At 38.4% G+C, this 17,495-nt stretch overlaps 2 protein-coding genes and 1 non-coding gene across 4 annotated transcripts; 1 reads left to right on the forward strand and 2 right to left on the reverse strand.

Annotated features, from left to right (window-relative positions):
* Positions 1-1,945: 1,945 nt before the first annotated feature.
* LOC104224260 (HVA22-like protein c) lies at positions 1,946-4,141 on the reverse strand. Of its 2 annotated transcripts, none has more exons than XM_009775868.2 (5): positions 4,002-4,141; positions 3,835-3,861; positions 3,469-3,591; positions 2,663-2,903; positions 1,946-2,206 (listed from the first exon to the last, which is right to left on the reverse strand). In XM_009775868.2, the coding sequence occupies exons 1-5, from the start codon at positions 4,058-4,060 to the stop codon at positions 2,138-2,140; spliced, it is 519 nt and encodes a 172-aa protein (XP_009774170.1). In that variant the 5' UTR covers positions 4,061-4,141; the 3' UTR covers positions 1,946-2,137. The 2 variants fall into 2 exon arrangements, with proteins under 2 accessions (XP_009774170.1, XP_009774171.1); XM_009775869.2 differs by having other exon boundaries at positions 1,946-2,203; positions 4,002-4,140.
* Positions 4,142-7,388: 3,247 nt separating this feature from the next.
* Positions 7,389-7,495, reverse strand: LOC138880538 (small nucleolar RNA R71). The gene has a single exon (XR_011403272.1). It is a non-coding gene; the product is annotated as a small nucleolar RNA R71 (small nucleolar RNA).
* An 885-nt stretch (positions 7,496-8,380) lies between these two features.
* LOC138880069 (uncharacterized) lies at positions 8,381-9,603 on the forward strand. The gene is made up of 2 exons (XM_070159723.1): positions 8,381-8,548; positions 8,650-9,603. The coding sequence occupies exons 1-2, from the start codon at positions 8,381-8,383 to the stop codon at positions 9,601-9,603; spliced, it is 1,122 nt and encodes a 373-aa protein (XP_070015824.1).
* The last annotated feature ends 7,892 nt before the right edge of the window (positions 9,604-17,495 follow it).

Raw genomic sequence — 17,495 nt, forward strand, 5'->3', positions numbered from 1 at the left:
TATTACCTATTGGTAGGTAATTTTCACAAATTAGATTTGATAACTGGTTTAAAGATTCGAGAACTAATATCATATAACAGAGGAAATTATAAATAATTATTTGTAAGAAGAGAATTGATAATCCAAAGATGGAGGTAGATAATTTGCTTCGGTGTGAAGAAAGAAGAAGATAATTTGAAAAGTTACAAGACATTACACCAAAAAAAATCAAAAACAAGAAAAGTCAATAAAGAATTTGGAAAGTTACAATATGATTCATGTATATGATATCTTTAAATTTAAGAGAATGATAAAAATCGGAAACAAATATGAAAAAAACTTAAATTAGTAAAGGATAATTTGAAAAGTATAAATTTTAAAGTGAGGATAGTTTTGTCTTAAATAAATTAATTTTCTGCTTCTGCTTCTTGGAAGAAGCTAGAATTTTCTGCTTCTTCCCAAAAATAAAAAAATTGCTTCTGCTACTGGCCAAAAGTACTTCTTTATCTTGGCCAAACAACTTAAATTTTTTAAAAAATACTTTTTTGGGGGAAATAGTATTTTTGGCCTCCTAAAAACTTGACCAAATATGCTCTAACTCACTTACAATTGACATTATACTCTACCACTCCACTCACCACATTTGAAGAATTTTACTGTCTTTTGGATAGTGCTAAATATTGCCAAGTTATATTTTCAGCAGTACAATAAAATTATCAATGTATGCGGGAAGTTAAAATGTCATTCTATTTAATAATGAACATTAAGCGCTATTACTGGGAAAGTCGATTTTCAGCAGAACCAACTCTCTTAAAAATAGTCATGTTAATAAATGAAATTGTCGAGCTGAGATTTAATTGTTCAAGTTTAATTTTCAAAAAGATTAAATCAGTTAATATTAATTACAACTCAAAAACTAATGATTCTGACATCATAATATCAAAGTATGTTGCCCATCATAGGAAAAAAAGAAATTGACATTTGCAATTACTCCATCATGAGCCGCAAAGACCAAATAAATGGGGAAGTGCACAGTATTTATTTTGTCCTAAAAATTTAAACTAAAAATCTTAATTTCAGGACAATTTAAGATATTTGTGTCCTGAGAAAATTCAAAAACCGAAATTCAGGACACATTAGATAATTCCTAAATATAAAGAATCCTTTAGAGTTGCTACCTTGTATTATTTTGAAGAACTGACCAAAATAGCCGTCTGTCCAACCACTTAAACTAAAAATAGCCGATGGAGGTAATATATATATATATATTCAATGTTAATCTATATATGTATATGATTACAATAAATAAATAATGAATATGACCGATTATTTATGTAAAAATTTTTACAAATAAAAGCATGACTGCACAAGTATCTTCATTACTCAACCCATTACACTCATGCCCATTATTTATGTTCCAAATGACAAATGAAAAAGGGGTATTATTACTTTTAGCCCGCGCCAAAAACTATTTATATTTGGTAATCGAAAAAATGTATAAAATTTCTATAATTTTTGTATATAACATACCGAATGTGTGTGTGTGTATATATATATATATATACAAATCTTATATATTTTTTCGGCTATTATTTTTATAGCGTCTATACAATATCATTTTTCCAATGAAAAAAGTCAGCTGGAATACACAAATAGCCTTCAAAGTTGACGGTCTTGAATTTTATCCCTGCTTGCCGCATGGCAGAATTTCAAGTATAACAAGTATTGTCTCTCGCTAGCCCATAGATAGCACTTTTAATTTAAAGTTTGAAGTTATGCCCATGGGCAAGCGGGAGTCAAAAGTTAAAAACAACCGCAAAAAGTATTAAATTTCTACAATTTTTTTTTAAAAAAAGCTTTGTGAAGATCAATTTGTTGCGAGTGTACAATGAAAAATAACAGTTCTATCCGCAAGTTACTACTCGATTAATTCCTTTGTTAGTTCAATTTCAAACGAGATAGCAAATGGACTTTTATGAACTAGAAATATATAAATAGGTCTCAAAAGTCTCATCTCACGAAGCCTAGAAAGAGTAAAATAGCAAATGAAATACTCTTACATAGAGTGGAAACTCAAGGATACCCAAACATAGCTCATCAAAATGACATACCAACATACATAACAAATAAGTAATTTAATAGTGCAAAGAGAGGCCAATCAATATCGATAATCATCATCAAAGATCATGTAGTTATTCCTCCTGCTTCTTGCATCTCTATCAGCCTGCTAAATCAACACCATAAACACTAAATTCAAATTCAAAATACATGTATAGGCAAAGTATACTACACAAAAATCCATTCTGTTTTCAACTTAAGACCATATTTGGTTTATTGGAAGACAAAGAAGGGGGAGTAGGGGCGGATGTAGCTTTTTAACAACAAGTTAGCATAGGCACGTTCACTTTCTTCGACTCGAATTATATATATAATGAAATTCTTTTATATGCTTAGGGGTAAGGTGCTCCCTAACAAATGTGATTATACACAAGACTCGAGTTCAAGACCTTTGGTTAAGGATGAACGAGTACTTAACTTGGTAAGGAAGCACCAATATTAATTACTACTAGATATGATTGAATGATAGAAGAAGAATTTTCTTAAATATTAATTTGGAATATGTAGAAATAGAAGATGAGAGATTAAAGGAAAAGATGCAATATTGATATATAATTAAATTTACCTTGGCTATAAGCCTTTCAAATGCTTGTGGTCCGTGTTCTTCAATATATTTCTCAGCAGCAGTTAGAACATCATCTGGCTTACTAAAAATGTCTTTTTTCAGAGGAACATACCAGATTTTGACTTGTGGATTTCTATAAAAAGGTCTTATGAAATTCTCATAAACATAGGAAGCTCCATTGAAATAAGGTAGAACTAGCCAACATATTGCAGCTAGCTTAGCATATGACCATATTGGAAACCTGAATTAAGAACACACCAATAATTAAAATTCAGCTACACTTGTGTGTTGAGGTGCTATTCCAATGCTACTAATGTTTACAAAAGGAAATTCTACGATTCATGATTCATGCTACTAATTTGAGGCGAAAGAAAGGCAAGGCACTATGATTCATGAATAAGGCAGTTTTATCTGAAGAGCAGAAAATGTATCACTTTATTTAGCTAGCTGTCTTAAAAGGATTTAATTTATATACATGTAGACAATGTAAAGAAAACTACTAATGTATCTCAACATTTTCTAGATTATTAATCTAACTTTTTATGAACAATTGCCTATAATTATTTTTTAAAATAACCTGATAGTGTATATTATATAAAAGTTAAACTCATCTGAAGAACATAATATACACAACTCATTTCAACAATATGTCACGAACTTAGTAAATTTCTTTTCCTAAAATCAGAAGTATTTTAAGGTGTATTTATAGGAAGTATTGCGTTAATATTCGAGGAAGTTGCGCTCTCTCTCTCTATATATATGTCAATGCCAGAAACTGCAGAAGTAAATTGAGAAGTGAAGCTTACCACTCAATGGCCTTAGAAAAGGTAAGCTCAAAGAGAGTAATCAAAGAATAAAGAACCCAATAAGTTAGCCATTGCCGATCATCTGCTCGAGACTTTGTTTCTATTGCCTTAATGGAAGCGTACCTGCCAAATATATTATATATTCCCCATTATTCAACAAAAATCAGCCAAAACATAATAATAATGTCAACTAAAAGAAAACCCCTTTTCACCTATTTTACCTAAAAGAAAAAAAGAACAGACTATGCCACTAACTTTACTAAGGTCAGTGCACAAAATATTTCGGATGAAGGTTCGCACATAGAAAGCCTACCATAATGCCATTAACTTTAATATAGAGAAGAAGAGATTTGTAAATTAACTTACAGAGGGTAAACAAGAGAGACAAGAGGCCTGGAGTAGGAACAGAAAATAAATAAACAATGTCAAAAATCTTGAATCTTTAGCTTGTCAATTACTAAGCAAAATTACTTAGCAAGAAAGTAAACACATGTTATTATTACAATACATATACATGAAGAGAGAATGCTTACAAAGCAAGAACATCAATATTCTTGGCTATTACAGCAAGAACATTGTTGTCTGAACCCATGTTTGATACTCTCAGCTAAGAAACTGTATTAGAAAGAGGTCAGAGAATGAATGTGAAAAACACAAGGGAAAACCTGTGTTGATAATGTAAATGCATGGACTTTATACGGAAAGGAGTCAAAAAGGTTAGTGGAAAAAAGAGTGATTTAAGGAAAGTACGAAAAGAGTGATTGAAAATGGTGAGTAAATTTTTCTAAGAAGCATCTTATGCTTCACGAATATTGAGGCACCGAAATATGGCAACTTCATTTGTGTGTGTGGGGATTCGTACTCATTTTTTTAAAGTAAGTTAAATTTTTTGGGCATTTTAATAAGTATATAATATAGCCACTCTTAAAAATAATACTAGTAGATAAATGATAAAGAAAATGGACCTTTAATTTAACTCAACCCAAAAACTAGCGCATAAGGGGATGATTGCCCAAAGCAAGGCAAATGGCCTCCCACACCCACCTATGTGAGATTCAACACCTCCCCTCTACAAATTGGAGCTTGGATAACAAAAATGGGAGTCCTATAACATCGATAGTAATAAATCCGGATGAGCCTAACTCTAATACCATGATAAATGCTAAAATCTACATCTTCATTGAGCAAATTCAGAGGAGCTCTATGCTTCTCCAACGGCGGAAGCTTCCAGAGCAGAGAAGCAAAGAAGAAGCAAATATTTTGTGAAATGATTCTCATCCCATTCTCAGTCAGTTACACTGTATTTATATTGTACAAAGCACTAACTCACTGACTAACTATTAACTTTTGAGCTGGCACACTTAAAACTAACAACTAACAGTAGAGTTGCCATGTTGGATACTTGATCACACAATACTCCCCTCAAGTTGGAGGGTGCAACACATTCAATATACCAAAGCTTGCCAAGAAAATGGACATGCGGAGCTTGAGAGAGGCTCTTGGTCAGCAGATCAACAATTGATCATTGGAATGCATATAGATAATTTTCACCACCCCTGCTTTGATTTTGTCTCGGATGAAATGACAATCAATCTCAATGTGTTTTGTGCGCTAATGGAAAATGTAATTGACATCCAATTGGATTGTAGATTTGCTGTATCATAGCACCACAACCGATGTTTTGATGGCAACTCCCAGTTCTTGAAACAGTCCCAGTAATCAGGTGACCTCTGCCACAGTTGAAGCCATGCTTCTATACTCAGCTTCAGCCGAGCTTTTTGACATAGTCTGTTGCTTCTTGGACTTTCACGAAATGAGAGAGTCACCAAACTTGACCATATAACATGTGACTGACCTTCACGTATTAGGACATGCTGCCACATCCGGGTCACACCAACATTGCAACTCCTCTACGAGGACAGATGATAGTAGGCTGTATAGTTGATATTTACACCTTAATATGACCATACTTTGTTGTTGTTTTGTAGATAAATTTTCAACAAAATGCTCTAAATAGTGTTCTTTTGTTTAGCAGGGAATATTATATGAGAGGAAGCAACATGGAGTGTTTTGGAGGCGATAATGTGAAGAAAAACGCCCACTCGAGAAGTACCCGAACACAAAGAAGCATAAATGGCCTGGGCAAGAAAGCCACCGCGACCGCGGTGAACCGTGGTAGATTAACAACGTAAGGCAGAAAGGTCAGCATTCACCGCGGTCGACCGCGATGCACTGTTCATGCTGTTGGAAAGTTTGAGGACCAAATCGTAAAATCGGGAAAACTTTTGTAAAACCCTTATATGCTTTAGAAACTCGCCCAAGATTGTGCTAAGCTGATTTTAGACTACTTTTGGAGGCAAGAACAAGAGTGAGAAGATCAACCAAACATTAGAGTTTTTTCTATCTCCTTTTAATTTTTGCAATTTTACATTATGAACAATTTAGTAGTTTTCTCTTATTTTGTTATGAGTAGCTAAATACTTATCTAGGGTTGATGGAATCAATTGTTGGTTGAAGTTTTGACTCAAGTTGTTATAACCGAGCTGGATTTATGATATGATTGTTCAACTACGTTTTGTATGGTGATTAATCGAATGGGCCCTTGATTAATCGTGTCTAATTACCTTATATTGCTTGAGAGAGAATATTAGGTTAGATAGCTGTTGAAAAACACCACTTTTGGGTAATTGAAGAGATTCATTACTTGAACTTAAAAGTGGGTTTAGAGATAACAAAACTTTGGTGGGATAATTTAGAGTTGCATAACTATTGTCAGCTAGAGTAGTTCGAGAGAATGCTCTAGTAAATTATTGTAGTTGATCGAGAGATAATTACGATAACCCATAACTCTTAATTATCATAGAGTATTATGACGAGATTATAGTAGAAGAGTCAAGACCTAAACTAGCAATTGGGGAAATCATTGCCCTAGACCTTTTTACCATTGAATTATCTTTGTTTTAGCTTACTGTTGTTTTTAATAGTAGTTGAAGTAGTTAAACAAAAACCCAATCTTTATTGATCAGAAATCTTGCATCTAGAGATTGATTGAGTTGATAATAACATTGTCGTAGAGTGTAATAGATAGGTTAGTTCCCTGAGGATTCGATTCCGGACTTAAAACCGGATTATATTTGCAGCGATCGCTATGTCCTTTAAAAGGCATAGTTGGGCGTTATCAAATTTTGGCGCCGTTACCGGGGACTAACGGTGTTATTTATTACAACTTAGAAGTAGCGTTAAAATTATTAGTTCAAATCAATTTTCAAAGGTGTTAAACAATTTTCATTGAAATTCTAATGTTTGAACTCTTGTGGAATTCAGGTGTATGCCTAGAAATTCTTCGAGGACTGGAGAACTGCTTGAAGGACTTTCAGCTCCGAGAAACCATTCAGGGCATTGAACCGTGCCAACAAGAGGATCTAATAATCACAACAACCATACCAGCTTGAAATTGACATGGGTGACATAAAGAACGTCAACAGAAACATCAGGGATGAGCCAGCTAACCCAAATGTCAGAGTGGTGGCACCTCTTGTGCCAGAAGCTGCACTTTACGATTGGACTCAACCCACAGCTGACAACCTGACAACCTGGCAACTGCCATAGCTGTGCCCGCAATTCAAGCGGAGACATTCCAGATCACCAACAACATGCTGCATCTGCTGTAGAATAAAGGATTGTTCTCCGGGTTACACATTGAAGACCCTCAACACCATTTGTAAAACTTTCTATCAATTTGTGTGACTCAAAGGCAGCCAAATGTGACCCCAGAAGCTATCAAGCTATTACTGTTCTTGTTCTCTGTGACTGGGGAAGCTCAGACTTGGCTGAATTCGCTCCCAATCAATTCCATTGTCACCTGGGAGAAATTAGTAAAGCAGTTCCTGAATAAGTTCTACCCTCCCAACAAGACTGCAAGGCAGATTGATGAAATATTGCAGTACAAGCAGCAGCCGACTGAGACCTTGTAAGAAACTTAGGAAAGATTTAAAGGAATGATGATGAAGTGTCCTCACCATGGCATTCCAGACTAGATGCTTGGCCAAATATTCTACATGGGGTTAGCTGACAATCTAAAGGCCAATGTGGATACTTTAGCTGGAGGTGCATTTTTGAGTAAGACATTCACCGAGTGCAAAGTCCTTCTTGACAAGATGTCCCATAATTCGGGGTGGATGACTAGAGGTACAACACTGGCACCCATAGTGCATTCAGTTCCTCTTGACCCAAATAATTTGCATGTAGAGAACATGGCCACACTCATGACTCAGATGAGTATTTTGACAAAGAAGATAGATGAGATGGGTGCCAAATAGGTGCATATTGTTGACACGGCAAATGAAGGAATGCGTACACCCTGTGTTAATCAGTCTTATGTGTGTTCATGGAGCGGAGAAGGTGAAAATCAAGGGGCAAGGGAAGATATGAATTATGTTAACAACTTTGGGGGTCAGAGACAAGGAGGACAACAATGGAGACCGACACCAAATCAGCAATACAGATCCAACATGCCTCAGCCTGGGGGCATGCAAGTTCAAGGCCAAATGGTGCCATACCATCAGAAACAACAAGGCTACCCACAGTAGAACCAGCAACAGCTGACATATCAGCCACTTCCTCCGCAACAAGATAACAATATGGTAGAGATCAGGGGGATGCTCCAGCAACTCATTGGGACAAATGGTAAGATGCAAGAAAAGTTGGCAGTACATGATTCAGCTATAAAGAATATTGAAACTTAGTTGGGGCAGTTGTTTATGGCTTTAAACAACCGCCCCTAAGGAACATTGCCAGCGGACATAAATATTAACCCCAAGGAGCAAAACCCGAATCAACTGATGGCAGTAAGTCTCCGGAATGGGAGAGATTTAGACAAGAGCAGGAGGTTGCACAAGCCAGCAAAGAGACTATGCCAGCCACTCCAATTCCACTAGAGGTAGATGAACCATCAAATCTGACCGAAGTGGTGGTTGAACAGGGTCAAGATGAAAAGGGTAAGTCTAAGGTAAATGAACAAGCTGCAGAACAAGTGGTTCCTCTTATGCCACAGAACCCCAACAGAGAGAAGCCAAAAGCAGTGCACAAAGGGTGATACCTGCACCATTCCCTCAGAGACTGGTAAAACAAAGGAAGGAAGATCAATACAAGAAATTTATAGAGATGCTGTGTTAAATTCAGTTGAATATTCCTTTGATGGATGCCTTGAGGGAGATGCCAGGTTACGCGAAGATGATAAAAGACCTAATATCATGGAAGTTTGATTTTCAGGACCTATCCACAGTGACTCTGACACAGACCTGCAACGCGGTAGTGACCAGACCGATGGCTCAAAATATATTCGAACCAGGTAGCTTTACTATTCCATGCACAATTAGGAATTATGCCTTTGCAAAGGCATTATGTGATTTGGGAGCCAACATAAATTTGATGCCTCTGGCTGTATATACCAAACTAGGCATTGGAAGAGCTAGACCGACTTTGATACTGCTGCAGCTGGTTGACTGCACGGTAAAAAGGCCTACTAGGATTCTTGATGATGTGTTGGTGCAAGTGGGGAAGTTCGTGTTCCCTGCAGACTTTGTTATTCTGGACTGTCAGGTAGATGAGGAGATACCTATCATTTTAGGTAGACCATTTTTGGCCACTGGAAGAGCATTGATCGATTGTGAGACTAGAGAATTAAAAATGAGACTGAACGATGAAGAAGTCATATTCAATGTTCAGCAATCTATAAGGAGACCCAGTGAATATGATAATTGCTCTCTAGTTGAGGCAGCGGATGTGATCCTGCAAGAAGATGATGTGACCCTGACTGCTAAAGATCCATTGGAGGCATGTCTGACAAATTTAGAAGAGATGGATGGTGAAGGGTTAGCTGAGTGGGTCATGGCACTTAAAGGCCAAGGATTCTGGAAAATGGAACCTCAGTTCGAGTCCCTTGAGTTAGGAAAAAGGGCTACACCTCCAACAAAGCCATCAATAGAGGAACCACCCAAGCTGGAGCTGAAGTCGCTCCCAGCTCACCTCAGGTATGTTTTCTTAGGCCTTGATTCTACTTTGCCTGGTATTATATCATCCGGTTTGCTAGATGTACAGGTAGAACAAACTCTTACAGCTACTGCAGGAAAGTAAGACTGCCGTTGGCTGGACCATGACAGACATAAAGGGTATCAGCCCAGCCTTCTGTATGCACAAGATTCTCTTGGAAGAAGGGCACAAACCTTCTAGAGATCATCAACGAAGGCTGAACCCGAACATGAAAGAGGTAGTAAAGAAGGAAGTGATCAAATGGTTAGATGCCGAAGATATTCGGGGTACAATCATATATCAATAGCTCCGAAGATAGAGAGAAAACATCATTCACTTGTCCGTATGGCATCTTCGCCTTTCGGAGAATGCCTTTTGGGCTTTGCAATGCACATGCGATATTTCAACGGTACATGTTAGCCATTTTTAAATACATGGTGGAGGATATTATGGAGGTCTTTATGGATGATTTCTCCATGGTGGGAGATTCATTCGAGGACTATCTTCACAACTTAAGAAGAGTGCTCAAAAGATGTGTGGAGACAAATTTAGTATTGAACTGGGAGAAGTTCCATTTTATGGTACAAGAAGGGATAGTCCCGGGGCATCGAGTGTCCAGTAAAGGAATTGAGGTCGACCATGCTAAGGTTGACGGTGATTGAAAAACTACCACTGCCCACTTCAGTCAAGGCAGTGAGAAGTTTCCTTGGGCACGCCGGGTTTTACAAGTGATTCATAAAAGATTTCTCGAAAATTGCTAACCCATTATGCAAACTTCTTGAAAAGGATCACCCTTTGTGTTTTCTAATGATTGCAGGTTGGCATTTGAGGAGCTGAAGAAGCGATTGGTGACTGCACCCATCATTGTTGCACCCAACTGGAAGCAGCCATTTGAGCTCATGTGCGACAAAAGTGACTATGCCATAGGAGCTGTCTTGGGGCAGCGAAAGGATAAACTGATGCACCCGATATACTATGAAAACAGAACGCTAAGCGGTGCATAACTCAATTACACTATGACGAAAAAGGAAATATTGGCTGTCATTTTTGCATTCGACAAATTCAGGGCATACTTGATTGGCTCGAAGGTTATTGTTTACACTGACCATGCAGTAATTAGGTACCTAGTAGAAAAGAAGGAGTCAAAGCCACGCTTGATTCGCTGGGTTCTTTTGTTGCAAGAATTCGATCTAGAGATACGTGACAGAAAATGGACAGAGAACCAAGTAACTGACCATCTCTCACGGTTGGAAGGAGATAAAAAGAAGGTAGAGGTTGAGGATATAATAGAGACATTCCCGGATGAACAGTTACTGGCAATAACAATGGAGGAGGCACCATGGTATGATGATATTGCTAATTATTTAGCAAGTGGTATTGTACCTTATGAACTCTCCTCAATACAAAAGAAAAAGTTCTTTCGTGATTGTCGGTATTATTATTGGGATGAACCTCTGTTGTTTAAAATATGTGTAGATAACATGATCCGGTGGTGTATCCCCGAGAAAGATCAACATTCTGTTTTGCAGGCTTGCCATGCTTCATCATATGGTGGACACTTTGGAGGAATTCAGACAGCAGCTAAGGTGTTGGAGTCAGGCTTGTACTGGCCTACTCTGTTCAAGGATGCCCATGCTTGGGTTAAAAGCTGCGATGAATGCCAAAGAACTGGCAACATATCTCGTAGACACGAGATGCCAATGACCACAATTCAAGAGGTGGAGATTTTTGACATGTGGGGGATTGACTTCATGGGGCCATTCGTCAGCTTGTATGGTAACAAGTACATATTGGTAATAGTTGACTATGTCTCCAAGTGGGTCGAAACAGTGGCTCTTCCGACCAATGATGCTAAATGGGTACTAGGCTTTCTAAAGAAGAACATTTTCACACGTTTTGGTACCCCAATAGCTATACTCAGTGATGGCAGAACCCATTTCTGCAATAGAGCATTCACACAACTGTTGGAAAAATATGGAGTTCGACATAAAATGACCATCCCGTACCGCCCACAATCGAGCAGGCAAGTTGAAGTGTCCAACATGGAGATTAAAAGTGTCCTCACAAAAATAGTGAGTGCAATAAGGACTGACTGGTAAAAGAAATTGGATGATGCATTGTGGGTGTACCGCACAGCCTTCAAAACCCCAATTGGCATGTCACCGTACAAATTGGTGTTTGGCAAGGCATGCCACCTCCAGTTGAGCTAGAGCATAAAGTACTTTGTGCATTGCGGCAATTAAACTTAGACATGGAGACAACAAGTACTAACAGAATCACTGTGTTACATGAGCTCGAGGAATTCAGGTTCCATGCCTTTGAGAGTGCTAGATTATACAAAGAAAGGATGAAATTAATGCATGATAAGCACATCTTGGATTGAAACTTCAAACCTAGAGATCTAGTGTTGTTATACAACTCGAGGTTGAGATTGTTTCCGGGTAAGTTAAAGTCCCGATGGTCAGGACCCTTCAGAGTGGTGCAAATGTTCTTAAGTGGAGCTGCAGAGATTGAATCAGAAGATGGGATAAACAAGTTCACAGTAAATGGGCAAATGTTGAAACATTACCTTGGAATGGCTGAAGAAAAAGGGGATAGAGTGGTAGTCCATTTGGCAGAGCCCCAGTACGCGAATGGGGAGTGATGATCAAATGCTTGCATCGTGCCGCGTCGTTAAATCAGGCGCTGTGTGGGAGGCAACCCACGAGTGTGTTGTTAGTGTGTTCATGTAACTTCATATATAAAAAAAAAACAATGCCAGCACCGTGACCGCGGTGGAAGGCAAACCTTCTGCCACAGATTTTTCATCCCATCGCGACCGCGGTAAACCGCGGTGAGGTGTGAACATTCTGCCCCAAATTTTTAAACCCACCGCGGCCGCGGGGGTACCAGTTTTTTTTTCCATTTTACTTATTCTTTTCCTCTTCTTTTAATTTAATAACCCCCTATTATAACAAAAACCCCTCCCCCAAATACCAAAACAACCGACACCCCCCCCATTCTAATTCTTCATCTCCCTCTCTTCACAACTTTAACCCCCAAATCCCTTCCTCTTCTCCTTCTTCTTCACTCATACTAACATCCCCCACCACCATTCCTCTCACCCATTCTTCAACTAAGGTATGTACTTACCTCTCCTCTCTCTTTTCTCTGGTTTTGTGTTGTATTGTGTTGTATCTTATGTAGTTTTATGTTGATATGGTGTTGTAATTGTTGGTAGATTTTTGTAGTTTCTTCTTGTTTTTATATTAAATTTCGTTTTTGAACATGATTGGTAAAGGGGCTGTTTATTTAATGTGGTGGAATGGTGTTGTTGGTGGGTGATTGAATGAAGAAAGTGTGGGGGTGTGTGTGGGTGTAGTAGCATATTTGATTTGGGGAAGTTTTGCTAGAGTCACATAGACTGTGTATATGAAGATATTTGTCTTGCCCACAAGGTGTTTGGGGAATTACCCCAATGGATTTATAAGGAGCTAATGTGATATGGTTGTGGTGAAGTGTGAGTAACCATCCATAGTCACACACTTCACGCACTCACTAATAGGTGTTTCGTTGTATGACAAGTATAATGAGTTCTTCCAGGAAGAGACGAAACACCAGGCCCTCCGCCAGTGGACCGGGAGGCTCCTCACGAGCTAGGAGCCAAGCCAGTGCACCTCAGTTCGATAACACTCGGTTTGTATCCAGAGCAGCGGAGGATAGGTACAACCAGAAAGCAGCTAAGAAGTTACAAAATGAGGTGCACATTGATCGCACAGCTTTGGAGGCGGAATGCCCCAATATGTTTAATGAGCTGAGGCGGTGCCATTTGGACATCTTCTTCGAGGTACCAGAGGAGGCTAATGTTCAACTAGTAAGGGAGTTCTATGCGAACTTTCCAGAACATGAGAATGGGGTTGTGACGGTGCGCAATACCCTGGTAAACGCATCCCTCGACACCATCCGCAGGGTATACATGCTGCAAGTGTTTCAGGGTGAATTTGATCCTTATCGTACTTTTAGCGGTACACTGGCCTTGTGGGGAACTCTTCTTGCTGTGTGCCGGACGGAGAACACCTATGGATCAAGCACAAGATTACTCTCAACTCCCACTGTCTGAATTGGGAGGCTAAGTGTTGGCTCACCATTGTCAATAGTCGATTATTGCCATCCAACAACACGACAGATGTTAATCTACCACGGGCATCTGCAATCCACTGTTTTATGTCCCACAGTGATTTTGATGTGGCCCGGCTCATCCATGAAGAGATGTTCATTAGATCACCTGAACTAACTAAGGGCCACTACTTCCCTTCGCTGATCACCCGGCTGTGCCGTATTGCTAGAGTCCTTGAAGACCTTCGGGTTGATGGGAGATTGCCACTAAAAGCCCCGTTCTGGGCGAAAAAAATTGGAATTGGACGAGATCCGGTAGTGAATGTTGATGACTCTGATGATGATTCAGCTGATGATGATGATGATGATGATGATGCTGAAGTAGCTGCGGTTCCTCCTCCTCCGAGAATTGATGTGGCAGGCCCATCACAGCCACGCCGGAGCACCCGTATGACAACTTTGGAGCAGGATATGGATGGGTTGCGTACCTCAGTCACTTATTTGGGTGCCCATGTTGATGCAGTGGCTGAGAGGCAAGTGAAGTCGGAGAAGAAATTCTTGGGCTAGTTGAGAGCGCTAGGACGTGCGTGCAACGTGAACCCAGACACTGTCTTTGATCAGGAGTGAGCCTTCAGGGAAGTTCCTTAACCTCACTGTTCTTTAAATTTTTAAGACATGGGGACATGTCTTCATTTTAAGTGTGGGGGTGAGGGATACTTCATTGTATGTTTGTAATTGTAATAATTGATTGTTTGATTTTGTTTGTTTTGTCTTGCTTTGATTGTTTTGATGTTAGAGTAATAGTTCATTAGGAAAGTTAAAATAGTAAGTGACTTGTCCCAACGACGGATCTCTTTTGGCAGGGTTCTTGAGGGACTAAGTCGAGAAAAAAAAATTGGAATATGGAGACTCTTCCTGATGACGGATCCTTTAGACATTTTTCTTGAGGGAAGTTAGCCTAGAGAAAAGACCAAAAAAAAAATTTATTTTATTTTTAGGTAGTGTAGTAACTCCCCCTTGGTTTTTCTTTGGGCCACGGTTCTTTTCCAAGGGTCTAGCTTGAACCGAGTATAGGTTGTTTTTATTTATTTTTGTTCTTTTTAGTTTTTAGAGTAGGACTAATGGGCTACGAGCTAAATTTGAAGGAAAACCCTTAGCGTTGATACACCTGAGCACAATAGGCACTAGAGTATAACGCCTAACTTCATTGGTTGAATCCTGTTAGAGTGCCTTAAAATTGTACGTTTGTATCTAACTTGAACACTCAAAAGAGAATGTCTTGATAAACCAATCCGGAGTGAGTCATGTGCCATATGTGTGTGAGTTTTACTGTGTTCCATGTTTCATATTTGATGCCTAGAACTTGCCTTGTGTATTTGCAAAGCGAAATAGTAGTTTCTTTCAGTTTTAGAAGTGATATAGGCATTTCTTTATTGAGCCAGACATATAAAGTAAACCCACTTGAATGCAATACATCTTAGTTAACCCTGTTGAGCTTATAAACCTATTTCTTTGGAAACCACATTGCGAACCTTACCCAATTGTTTGAATAGCTTGCCGTTTGAACCCTTTTACCTCCCAATAAGCACTTGAATAGTAGTGAAAATATGCAAAAGCAAAAGTGTAGGGTGGTCGTTTTGTTTTTGAGTGGAACCATTGAGATAGAGAAAAGGTGTGGAATTTTGAAGCATAAAAGAAAAAGCACCACGAAAAAAAAGTAAAAAAATATGGGTTATAAATAATTATAATGGTTGATAAGTGGTGGCGTGTACAAATTGCACCTAATGGATGGGGATGTTTTAAACAAATGAGGTGGAGTGTTGGTTGGCACAACTATGATCTTTAAGTTTAATGTAATTGTATTAAAAGTGCTTAGGGAGGCTAGTCACTATATCTAAATATATCCCACCCGTCCTTTAGCATACATTACAACCAAGTAAAGTCCTATTGATCTTAGACTAAATGGGCTCAATTAGTAAAGTATTACACTACGGGCAAGCCTATGGTGCATCTTTGTGGCATGTGAACGTTCTTTCTGAGAGTGAGTGAATTTTGTCTATCTTAGTTCCTACTTGTTCTAATTATCATCATATGTGGAACTACTCTCTTGTGTGATGTAAGGGCATATGATTCACGAAGGAAAGGTAAGTCTTGACTCTTGTATAGAGTGGTTTGAGTAAGTGCTGATGTTGCATGGCATAAAAGGTTTGACTCTTGAGATAAAGGTTGTACACTACTAGGTAAAACTTTTGTAAAATGTTCATGGTGTGAGTCGTAAAGGAAAAGCTTAGGGAAGGAATTTTGATGGAGCGTGGTGGATTGCTCGAGGACTAGGAATGATTTAAGTGTGTGGTGTTGATAGTAGGCTCTATAGTTGATATTTACACCTTAATATGACCATACTTTATTGTTGTTTTATAGATAAATTGCCAACAAAATACTCTAAATAGTGTTCTTTTGTTTAGCAGGAAATATTATATGAGAGGAAGCAACATGGAGTGTTTTGGAGGCGATAATGTGAAGAAAAACGCCCACTCGAGAAGTACCCGAACACAAAGAAGCATAAATGGCCTGGGCAAGAAAGCCACTGCTACCGCGGTGAACCGCGGTAGATTAACAACGTAAGGCATAAAGGTCAACATTCACCGCGGTCGACCGCAACCGCGGTGCACTGTTCACGCTGCTGGAAAGTTTGAGGACCAAATTGTAAAATCAGGGAAACTTTTGTAAAACCCTTATATGCTTTAGAAACTCGCCCAAGATTGTGCTAAGCTGATTTTAGACTACTTTTGGAGGCAAGAACAAGAGTGAGAAGATCAACCAAACATTAGAGTTTTTTCTATCTCCTTTTAATTTTTGCAATTTTACATTATGAACAATTTAGTAGTTTTCTCTTATTTTGTTATGAGTAGCTAAATACTTATCTAGGGTTGATGAAATCAATTGTTAGTTGAAGATTTGAGTCAAGTTGTTATAATCGAGCCGGATTTATGATATGATTGTTCAACTACATTTTGTATGGTGATTAATCGAATGAGCCCTTGATTAATCGTGTCTCATTACCTTATATTGCTTAAGAGGAAATATTAGGTTAGATAGCTGTTGAACAACACCACTTTTGGGTAATTGAAGAGATTCATTACTTGAACTTAAAAGTGAGTTTAGAGATAACAAAACTTTGGTGGGATAATTTAGAGTTGCATAACTATTGTCAGCTAGAGTAGTTCGAGAGAATGCTCTAGTAAATTATTGTAGTTGATCGAGAGATAATTACGATAACCCATAACTCTTAATTCTCATAGAGTAATACGACGAGATTATAGTGGAAGAGTCAAGACCTAAACTAGCAATTGGGGAAATCATTGCTCTAGACCTTTTTACCATTGAATTATCTTTGTTTTAGCTTACTATTATTTTTAATAGTAGTTGAAGTAGTTAAACAAAAACCCAATCTTTATTGATCAAAAATCTTGCATCTAGAGATTGGTTGAGTTGATAATAACATTGCAGTAGAGTGTAATAGATAGGTTAGTTCCCTAAGGATTCGATTTCGGATTTAAAACCGGATTATATTTGCAGCGACCGCTTTGTCCTTTAAAGGGCATAGTTAGGCGTTATCAACAGACGTCAACCAAATTCCCTTGGGCCTTTTTTAAGTATCTAACCACCCTAAGAGCAGCCTCCCAATGAGACTTCTTAGGTTATTGTATGAACTGGCTTAAGGTATGGGTGATATAGCTGATGTTAGGCCTTGTTGTAGCTACATAAATCATTCCACCAATCAACCTTTGATACTGCCCAACATCATCTAGAAGCAGATCATTGTACATCATCTAGAGTGATTGTTGGCTTAGTGCCATTGAGTCCCGTCTCAGATATGAGTTCTAGGACATACTTTCTCT

The sequence above is a fragment of the Nicotiana sylvestris genome, chromosome 10 (genome assembly GCF_000393655.2).
Source record: "Nicotiana sylvestris chromosome 10, ASM39365v2, whole genome shotgun sequence".
Classification (NCBI taxonomy): domain Eukaryota; kingdom Viridiplantae; phylum Streptophyta; class Magnoliopsida; order Solanales; family Solanaceae; genus Nicotiana; species Nicotiana sylvestris.